Source organism: Heptranchias perlo, chromosome 23 (genome assembly GCF_035084215.1).
Source record: "Heptranchias perlo isolate sHepPer1 chromosome 23, sHepPer1.hap1, whole genome shotgun sequence".
NCBI lineage: Eukaryota > Metazoa > Chordata > Chondrichthyes > Hexanchiformes > Hexanchidae > Heptranchias > Heptranchias perlo.
In genome coordinates, this window is record NC_090347.1 from 44,147,595 (window position 1) to 44,158,762 (window position 11,168).

At 47.0% G+C, this 11,168-nt stretch overlaps 1 protein-coding gene across 1 annotated transcript in view; it reads right to left on the reverse strand.

The window, feature by feature from the left end:
- The window catches only part of galk1 (galactokinase 1), a 36,394-nt gene extending 30,621 nt beyond the window's left edge, over positions 1–5,773 (reverse strand). Inside the window, exon 1 of the mRNA XM_068004392.1 lies at positions 5,557–5,773. Coding sequence (XP_067860493.1) covers positions 5,557–5,730 — 174 coding nt within the window. The 5' untranslated portion in view covers positions 5,731–5,773. The remainder of the gene's footprint in view (positions 1–5,556) is intronic.
- Positions 5,774–11,168: the final 5,395 nt, after the last annotated feature.

An 11,168-nucleotide genomic window follows, 5' to 3' on the forward strand; every position in this document is an offset into this window, starting at 1 on the left:
CCTCGACTCCACCACCCTCCCGCCCCCTCCCTCGACTCCACCACCCTCCCGCCCCCTCCCTCGACTCCACCACCCTCCCGCCCCCTCCCTCGACTCCACCACCCTCCCGCCCCCTCCCTCGACTCCACCACCCTCCCGCCCCCTCCCTCGACTCCACCCCCCTCCCGCCCCCTCCCTCGACTCCACCCCCCTCCCGCCCCCTCCCTCGACTCCACCCCCCTCCCGCCCCCTCCCTCGACTCCACCCCCCTCCCGCCCCCTCCCTCGACTCCACCCCCCTCCCGCCCCCTCCCTCGACTCCACCACCCTCCCGCCCCCTCCCTCGACTCCACCACCCTCCCGCCCCCTCCCTCGACTCCACCACCCTCCCGCCCCCTCCCTCGACTCCACCACCCTCCCGCCCCTTCCCTCGACTCCACCCCCCCCGCCCCCTCCCTCGACTCCACCACCCCCCCCGCCCCCTCCCTCGACTCCACCACCCCCCCCTGCCCCCTCCCTCGACTCCACCACCCCCCCCTACCCCCTCCCTCCTCCCTCGACTCTCTCACCTCCCCTCCCCCTTCCCTCAACTCTCTGGAGGAACCTCAGCCTTTGCAATTGTCCAACAGGTTTGAGGTGCTTGCAGCCTTTATGGACGAAAGCGGAGGCTGCAGGATGGATGAGCAAACTGACCGTGGTACAGGAAGCCATTCAAGTGGGGGGGAGTTAGTAGGAATGTAGTGGTAGAAGGGGACAGTATAGTCAGGGAGGTAGACACAGTTCTCTACAGCCGAGAACGAGAGTCCGGAAGGCTGTGTTGCCTGCCCTGTGCCAAGGCTCGGGACATCTGCTCTGGGCTGGAGAGGAACTTGCAGTGGGAGGGGGAGGATCCAGTTGTTGTGGTCCACGTAGGTACCAACGACATAGGTAGGACGAGGGAAGAGGTTCTGCTTAGGGAGTATAAGCAGCTAGGGGCTAAATTAAAAAGCAGAACTTCAAAGGTAATAATCTCTGGATTATTACCTAAGCCACGAGCAAATTGGCACAGAATAAATAAGATTAGAGAGTTAAATTCGTGGCTCAAAGATTGGTGTGGGAGAAATGGGTTTCAAGTCATGGGGCACTGGCACCAGTACTGGGGAAAGTGGGAGCTGTATCATTGGGACGGGCTTCATCTGAACCGTGCTGGGACCAGTGTTCTGGCAAATCGTATAACTAGGGTGGTAGAGAAGGCTTTAAACTAAATAGTGGGGGCGAGGGATCAAGCAAGGGAAGATGTGATAAATTAAAGAAAGAAGACAAGGCAAGAGAGCAAGGTAGCAATAAGGGAAATGATAATCAGAGAGTGGCAGGAAGGGACAGAGCACGCAAACTTAAGAGTGCATCAGCAGATAAGGCTAGAGGTTGCAAAAATAGTAAAAAGACAGCATTAAAGCTTTGTATCTGAATGCACGTAGCATTCGTAACAAAATGGATGAATTGACAGCTCAAATAGAAATAAATACATACGATCTGATAGTCATTACAGAGACATGGCTGCAAGATGACAAAGGCTGGAACCTGAATATTCAAGGGTACTTGACATTTCGGAAGGACAGGAAGCTAGGAAAAGGTGGAGGGATAGCTCTGTTAATTAAGGATGACATGAGTATAATAGAGAGAAATGACCTTAGTTCTAAAGACCAAGATGTAGAATCAGTTTGAGTAGAGATAAGAAATAGTAAAGGCAAGAAGTCACTTGTGGGAGTAGTTTATCGGCCCACTAACAGTAACCATACTGTAGGACAGGGTATACAGGAAGAAATAATGGGGGCTTGTGAGAAAGGAACAGCAATCATCATGGGTGATTTTAATCTACATAAAGATTGGAAGAATCCGATTGGCAAAGGTAGCCTGGAAGATAAGTTCATAGAGTGCCTTCTGGACAGTTTCTTAGGGCAGCGCGTTCTCGAGCCAACCAGACAGCAGGCTATTCTAGATCTGGTAATGTGTAATGAGACAGGATTAATTAATGACCTCATTGTAAAGGAGCCTCTAGGTAGCAGTGATCACAATATGATTGAATTTCACATTCAGTTTGAGGGAGAGAAAAGTCTAAGACTAGTGTTTTAAACTTAAATAAGGGCAATTATGAGGGCATGAAGACAGAGCTGGCTAAAGTGAACTGGGAAATTAGGTTAAGGGATAGGTCAGTAGAAATGCAGTGGCAGACATTTAATGAGATATTTCATAACACTCAGCAAAGGTACATTCCAGTGAGAAAGAAAGACTCTGGGGAAGGACGTACCATCTGTGGCTAACTAAGGAAGTTAAAGATTGAATCAAATTGAAAGAAAAAGCATACAATTCCACGAAGATTAATGGCAGGTCAGAAGATTGGTCAGAATATAAAAAACAGCAAAGAATGACTAAAAGAATAATAAGGAGGGAGAGATTAGAGTATGAGAGAAAGCTAGCTAGAAATATAAAACCAGATAGTAAGAGTTTCTATAGGTATTTAAAAGGAAAAGAGTAAGTAAAGTGAGTGTTGGTCCACTAGAGAGTCTGGGAATTAATAATGGAGAATAAGGAAATGGCGGATGAATTGAACAGATATTTTGCGTCCGTCTTCACTGCAGAGGATACAAATAACATGCCAGAAATAATTGTGAATCAAGAGGTGAAAGGGAGGGAGGAACTTAAAACATTTACAATCACCAGGGAAAGGGTTCTGAAAAAAATATTAGAACTAAAAGCTGACAAGTCCCCAGGTCCTGACGGACTTCATCCTAGGGTCTTAAAAGAAGTGGCTGCAGGGATAGTAGATGCATTGGTATTAATTTTCCAAAATTCCCTAGATTCTGGAAGGGTCCCATCAGATTGGAAAATAGCGAATGTAACTCCTCTATTCAAGAAAGGAGGGAGACAGAAAGCAGGAAACTACAGGCCAGTTAGCTTAACATCTGTCATAGGGAAAATGCTAGAATCTATTATTAAGGAGGTTATCAATTGTAAACAATTTTACAACACCAAGTTATAGTCCAGCAATTTTATTTTAAATTCACAAGCTTTCGGAGATTTTCTCCTTCCTCAGGCAACACCAGTCTGTAAACACCATGTTTTATTGTTCAATATGTATAAATGCGTAGGCTTCAAGGAGATCTTGAAACATTTGCCTGAGGAAGGAGAAAATCTCCGAAAGCTTGTGAATTTAAAATAAAATTGCTGGACTATAACTTGGTGTTGTAAAATTGTTTACAATTGTCAACCCCAGTCCATCACCGGCATCTCCACATCATAAGGAGGTTATAGCAGGGCACTTAGAAAATCTCCATGCAATCAGGCAAAGTCAACACGGCTTTGTGAAAGGGAAATCGTGTTTGACTAATTTATTAGAGTTCTTTGAAGAAGTAACAAGCAACATGGATAAAGGGGATCCTGTGGATGTGGTGTACTTGGATTTCCAGAAGGCTTTTGACAAGGTACCACATCAAAGGCTACTACACAAAATAAGAGCTCTTGGTGTAGGGGGGTAACATATTAGCATGGATAAAGGACTGGTTAGCTAACAGGAAACAGAGAGTAGGCATAAATGGGTCATTTTCAGGTTGGCAAGATGTAACAAGTGGAGTGCCACAGGGATCAGTGCTGGGGCCTCAACTATTTACAATCTATATCAATGACTTGGATGAAGGGACCGAATGTATGGTTGCTAAATTTGTTGATGACACAAAGGTAGGTAGGAAAGTAAGTTGTGAAGAGGACATAAGGAGTCTGCAAAGGAATATAGATAGGTTAAGTGAGTGGGCAAAAATTTGGCAGATGGAGTACAATGTGGGAAAATGTGAACTTTTGAGCACTTAGGAAGGCAAATGATATGTTGGCCTTCATTGTAAGAGGATTTGAGTACAGGAGCAAGGATGTCTTACTGCAGTTATATAGGGCCTTGGTGAGACCACACCTGGAGCATTGTGTGCAGTTTTGGTCTCTTTACCCAAGAAAGAATATACTTGCCATAGAGGGAGTGCAGCAAAGGTTCATCAGATTGATTCCTGGGATGGCAAAACTGCCATATGAGGAGAGATTTGGTCGACTCGGCCTGTATTCACTAGAGTTTAGAAGAATGAGAGGGGATCTCATTGAAACATATAAAATTCTGACAGGGCTAGACAGACTGGATGCAGGGAGGATGTTTCCCCTGGCTGGGGGATCCAGAACGAGGGGTCACAGTCTCAGGATACGGGGTAGGACATTTAGGACTGAGATGAGGAGAAATTTCTTCACTCAGAGGGTGGTGAACCTATGGAATTCTCGACCACAGAAGGCTGTGAAGGCCAAGTCACTGAATATATTTAAGAAGGAGCTAGATAGATTTATAGACACAGAAGGCATCAAGGGATATGGGGAGAGAGCGTGAATATGGTATTGAGATAGAGGATGAGCCACGATCATTTTGAATGGTGGAGCAGGCTCGAAGGGCCGCATGGCCTACTCCTGCTCCTATTTTTTTCTATCAACTTGTCCACTTTGGCAGGAGGAATAGAAAAGCAGTATATTATTTAAATGGAGAGAGATTGCAGAACTCTGAGGTACAGAGGGATCTGGGTGTCCTAGTACATGAATCACAAAAAGTAAGTATGCAGGGACAGCAAGTGATTAGGAAGGCAAATGGAATGCTGTTGTTTATTGCAAGGGGAATGGAATATAAAAGTAGAGATGTTTTGCTACAGTTGTACAGGGCATTGGTGAGACCACATCTAGAATACTATGTGCAGTTTTGGTCTCCTTATTTAAGAAAGGACATAATTGCTTTGGAGGGGTGTTCAGAGAGGTTTCACTCGACTGATTCTTAGGATGAGGGGGTTAACTTATGAGGAAAGGTTGGACAAGTTGGGCCTGTACACATTGGAGTTTAGAAGAATGAGAGGTGATCTTATTGAAACATAAGATCCTGAGGGGACTTGAAGGGGTAGATGCCGAGGGGATGTTTCCCCTTGTGGGGGAGACTAGAACTAGGGGCCACAGTTTAAAAATAAAGGAGAAATTTTTTCTCTCAGAGGGTCGTGAGTCTGTGGAACTCCCTTCCCCAGAGAGCGGTGGAGGCAGGGTCATTGAATATTTTTAAGGCTGCGTTCGATAGATTCCTGATTAACAAGCGAGTCAAAAGTTATAGTAGGTAGATGGGAAAGTAGGGTTGAGGTCACAATCAGATCACCCATGATCTTATCAAATGGCAGAGCAGGCTCGAGGGGTCAAATGGCACAGCAGGCTCGAGGGGGTCAAATGGCAGAGCAGGCTCGAGGGGGTCAAATGGCAGAGCAGGCTCGAGGGGTCAAATGGCACAGCAGGCTCGAGGGGTCAAATGGCCTCTTAATTCGTATGTTCGTACCCCCCTCCCCCTCAACTCTCTCACCCCCCCCCCCACTCCCTCTCAATTCCCGAGCCCCATCCCCCCTCATTCCCTCCCACCTCAATGCCCCTTCCCTCTCTCCCACTCACTTCACGCTCCCTCCCTTCCATCCATCACCCTGACCACCTTCCCCACCCCGCGTCCCCTCCTCTCTCCTCCTTTCCTTTTCCCCGCCCCCGCCCGGCTCACCATGGGCAGCACGAATCCCTGGTTATAGTCCGTGTGCTCTCCGATCATATTCACTCTTCCCGGGGCTGCCACGGCGATAGTCGGCTCACAGGCCGGGTAAGTCTCCCTGAAAATGCGCACCGTCTCCTCCATCAAACGCTGACAAGCATCAACACCGGCCTCGGGCTCCGCCATTCTCCCGCAGCGCTCCGGCCACACCTGTCAATCAAACCCCCATTGCCCCGCCCAGTAATGGCCGCACCCACCGTCCGGCGCTTCCCATTGGTTAATCGGCCACACCGCCCTAGATTGACGCATTTCTCAACGCCCTCACTGTCAATCGCCTTAGCCCCGCCCAGACCCCTGATTGACAGGTGAGTTCAGTAAGCCCCACCCAGACCCCTGATTGACAGGTGAGTTCAGTAAGCCCCACCCAGACCCCTGATTGACAGGTGAGTTCAGTAAGCCCCACCCAGACCCCTGATTGACGGGTGGGTTCGCAGTAAGCCCCACCCAGACCGCTGACTCCGAAAGCTTGTGAATTTAAAATAAAATTGCTGGACTATAACTTGGTGTTGTAAAATTGTTTACAATTGTCAACCCCAGTCCATCACCGGCATCTCCACATCATGACAGGTGAGTTCAGTTCGCCCCACCCAGACCCCTGATTGACAGGTGAGTTCAGTAAGCCCCACCCAGATTCCTGATTGACAGGTGAGTTCAGTAAGCCACACCCAGACCCCTGATTGACAGGTGAGTTCAGTCAGCGCCACCCAGACCCCTGATTGACAGGTGAGTTCAGTCAGCGCCACCCAGACCCCTGATTGACAGGTGAGTTCAGTCAGCGCCACCCAGACCCCTGATTGACAGATCTCCACTGATGATGTTCTCCCGGCCCAGACCCCTGATTGACAGGTGGGTTGTTAGCCCCCACCCCCCTCCCCATACCCTGATTGACAGATGGCTTCACGGTTAGCCCCGCCCAGAGCTCTGATGATCAGGTGGCTTGAGAGTTAGCCCCGCCCCCCTCCGCTGTGCTTCGAAGGCCCTATGTGTGAGGTGAGGCCGTGTGGCGGGCGGGGTGGCAGAGCTTCCGGTGGAGCGGGCCACTGTCGGGAGGCGAAAATGTCGAGAAAGGAGCCGTTGCTCGGCGCCTTGAAGGGTGAGTGTGGCCGGGGCCAGGACCAAGGGTCGAGAACAATCCGGCGATATGGGGCGGAGCTGGAGGAGGAGGAGGGGCCTGGACGGTGGGGGTGGGTCTCAAAGGATGGAGGGGAGGGGGTGGTGGAAGGGGGCTGGGCATCTTTTTGGACATTACAATGACTATAGGGGCTTTTTGTCCACCCTACAGAATTTCCATTTGCAGTGGGATAGTTCAAGGGGTAGAGAAACTAAACCCAAAACTACTTTCAAAGGATTCAGGTTCAGGATGGTGAAGGGAAACTTTAGGACAGACACCAGGCTGGAATGGGTGTCCAGAGAAGGTGGTTGAGGGAAAGATATTAGACTCTGAGGCATCACCTTCGTATGAACCTACCGTGGTTAACAAAAAAAAAATCCTACATTGAGGTCCTGTTTTAGTGAATTATCCAATAAAACAATGCTGTCAAAATAGTGAAGGGTGAAATTGAGAGTGATTTGGGGATATTGGTAGAGTGGGGAGGGGTATGGGCTAAGCTTAGAGAATTAGAGATTTAGGTAAATTAGTATGCTCAACATCTCCAATCGTTGCAGGGAAAAAAACAATTAGAAAATCAAAATATATAGCCACAGCATATAGGGTAAATTGGAGAGAGTTATGCTTGAACTGCACACTGCTCTGGGCAGATCTCTTTGCCAGCAATCCCTCAATCCATACAATCTCCATGTGTCTTTCCCTCTTGTGCCCTGTCTCCTCAGTCTCCTTGCCCCCCCTATTTCCCTCTGTTCCCATTCTGTTCGTGAGTCTCTGCAATTTATTCCTTTTTCTCTTTTCCATTCTCTCACTGTGCCTCCCCCATTTCCCTGTTTTCCATTCTTTCTCTGTCAGTCTTTCTATTCTTCCAATGTTTCCCTCTACTTCCCCTCCTCTCCATTGCCCTCTTTATTCTCAGCAAGGTGGAGAGAGACTGGCTGGTGATAGCTGGGCTCGGTGTCGGGCCTCGGTTTGTTTCTGCTGGAACGGAGAGACCTGGGGGTTTATGTGCAGAAATCTTTGAAGGTGGCAGGACAGGTTTTAAAAAAGCATATGGGATCCTGGGCTTTATAAAAGAGGCATAGAGTACAAAAGCAAGAAAGTTATGTTAAACGTTTATAAAACACTGGTTCAGCCACAACTGGAGTACTGTGTCCAATTCTGGGCACCGCACTTTAGGAAGGATGTGAAGGTCTTAGAGAGGGTGTAGAAAAGATTTACTAGAATGGTTCCAGAGATGAGGGACTTCAGTTACGTGGATAGACTAGAGAAGCTGGGGTTGTTCTCCTTAGAGCAGAGAAGGTTAAGAGGAGATTTGATAGAAGTGTTCAAAATCATGAGGGGTTTTAATAAAGAGAAACTGTTTCCACTGGCGGAAGGGTCGAGAATCAGAGGACACAGATTTAAGGTGATTGGCAAAAGAACCAAAGGCGACGTGAGGAAAAACTTTTTTATGCAGCGAGTGGTTATGATCTGGATTGTGTTGCCTGAAAGGGTGGTGGAAGCAGATTCAATTGTGGCTTTCAAAAAGGAATTGGATAAATATTTGAAGGGAAAAAATTTGCAGGGCTACAGGCAAAGAGTGGGGGAATGGGACTAACTGGATTGCTCTTACAAATAGCCGGCACAGGCTTGATGTTATTTGCTGTAACGATTCTATGATTCTGTTCTGATTTTATACTAGGTGGAGGGAACAAGAGCGGTGGAGAGAGACTATTTCCCTGTTTCCCATTCCCAGTCTCCCTGCACCTCCCGATGTTCCCTCCACCTAGTAGCGGAAACAAACTGGGGCCTGACGCTGAGCCCAGCTTTCAGCCAGTGCATGTGACGTGAGGCTGGTTTCGGTCCCACTGTTTCAGCCCTTTGCCAAGTCCAAAACTGACACAGGCTAGGTTTGTTTCAGGGTTTTGGAAGGTGTTGCTGACAATTTTTGCTGATGCTGATAGAGATCTTTAAAATAATAAAGGGATTTGATAGGGTAAATAGAGAGAAACTATTTCCTCTGGTGAGGGAAACCAGAACAAGGAGGCATAACCTTAAAATTAGAGCTAGGCCATTTAGGAGTGAAATCAGGAAGCACCTTTTCACACAAAGGGTAGTGGAAATCTGGAACTTGCTCACCCTGTGGAAGCTGGGGGTCAATTGGAGCTTTCAGTACTGAGATCAGTAGATTGTTATTGGGTGAGGGTATCAAGGGATATGAAACAAAGGTGGGAAAATGGAGTTTTCATAAGCCATGATCTAATTGAATGGCCTACACCTGTTCCAATGTAAAAAAAAATTCATTGTAACCATTAAATGATAACCAACCAGTGCTTTAATCAAGCATTGCCTCCCATATCAAGAGGGACAGAAGGACGTGGATAATAGCAGAGTTCTGTTTTTAAAAACTAGACTGTCCGGTCCAAGAAAGGCAGGGTGGGGCAGCCCTAACCAACCCGTGCTTTAAACAAACAGTGAACATATTTTCACTCTTGACTGACTTCTTTGCTGTATTGGCAGTGTAGGTTTTGATTTTCTGTTTGTGCTTATATAATTGCAGAGTGGTGTGGTGACTATGTTACTGGACTAGAAATCCAAAGGCCTAGACCAATAATCCAGAGAACTTGAGTTCAGATCCTATCATGGCAATTTCATAATTTTAATTGAGTTTTAAAAAATCTGGAAATTGAATAAAAAAAGACCATGAAGTTGACGGATTGTCATAAAAACCCAACCGGTCCACTGATGTTCTTTAGGGAAGGAAACCTACCGATCTTTACCTGGTCTGGCCTATATGTGACTCGAGTCGCACACCAATGTAGTTGACTCTTAACTGTCCTCTGAAGTGACCTAGCAAGTCACTCAGTTGTATCAAACCGCTACCAGCAGTTCAAGTAGAAGGCCCACCACCACCTTCTCAGGGCAACTAGGGATGGGTAATAAATGATGGTCTGCCAGCAACGCCCAACTCCCGAGAATGAATTTATGTATATTCGATCCAGGGTCTGACGGTGATTAGATGGGGCCCTCTGAAAATGTTCTTTGGGAGACTGGTGTTAAGCTTCAGATGGGAAGGTTTCTTTTGGTTAAAGGTTAAAGTTATCAATGCAGCCATTAATAAAGAGCTTTCCCAATGGCCCAGTTGGTGGAGGCAGCAGTTAATTAATCCGTACAGATGAGAAGGTGCTAAGTTCTAGTCCTAGCCTGTGCTGAGTTCACTAATCTCAGGGTACCAATAGCGGTGCTTTAGTTGGCCTCAGTGCCATTGGCTAGGATGGGGGGTTGGAAAATGAACCACTGTTCCGCAATGCCTGCTGGGAAGTGAGGAGGACAGACCTAGGGTTAGCTGTGATGCCCTATGTAGTTGAAAAACTTTTGGGTACTCGCTGTTTGGGCTGACACACGAGCAATGAGCACTTAAGGAAGGTGGTGAAGGACAATCCACATAGAATGGGACCCCCACGAGATTCGTCATCTTCAGGGGAGAGGAGGAGGAGGAGGAGGAGGAGAAAATAGTCAATAAAAATTGGAAATAAGAAATACATTGAGACTGAATTGGTTCCTTTTGGTGTGAGGTCCTTGCTCTTGAAATCAACATTATAAACTTACAGTGGAGATGGGTTCCGAGTGACTAACTCAGTCTGGTAATATCGATCCTAGTTACGGGTGTGCCCAGTGTAGCTTGGATCAGAGGCATGGTGACCTGTTGGGCTTATCATTGTACTGCTACACCTGAACCCTACTCTTGGAGAGTTAAAACTACCTTGTGATTATCCACCTCCCTCTTTGTGAGGAATAGTGTTACAGAGACTGTTGGTATAGAGAGTTCCGCTCACTAACCAGCATTCCACTTCAGGAGGTTCTGCTTCCAAGTTTCCTATAAGCTGCAGCTTTAAAGCATAAGAGACAGTCGCACGAGGGTCCCGGGTCACAGTACTGATACAGTACCCCATTGTCACAAATACTGGCGCTAATGGACGTATTGTCGACATGACTGCAGAGAGGAATTTGGATCATTGGAAATGTGTTATAGATTCACAGAATCATAGAATTTTACGGAGGGAGACCATTTAGCTCATTGTGCCTTTTTCAGCTCTCTAAAAGAACTGTTCACTTAAAAACAATTTTTTCAAATGATTTTCCACTTCCCTTTTAAAATCTATTATGGATTCTGCTTCCATCACTGTTTCTGGTAGGACATTCCATGTTATAACAACCCTCTTTTTTAAAAAAAAAACTTCTGACCTATCCCTTTTTTTGGTGACGATCTTAAATTTTATGCCCTCTAGTTATTCAGTACTGACCAGTGGAAATAGTTCTTCCTGATTTACCTTAACAATTCTTTCAGAATTTTGAACACCTAGAATCATAGAATGAAACAGCATGGAAAGAGGTCATTCAGCCCATCGTGCCTGTGTCGGCTCTTTGAAAGAGCTATCCAATTAGTCTCACTTCCCTGCCCTTTCCTCATAGGCTT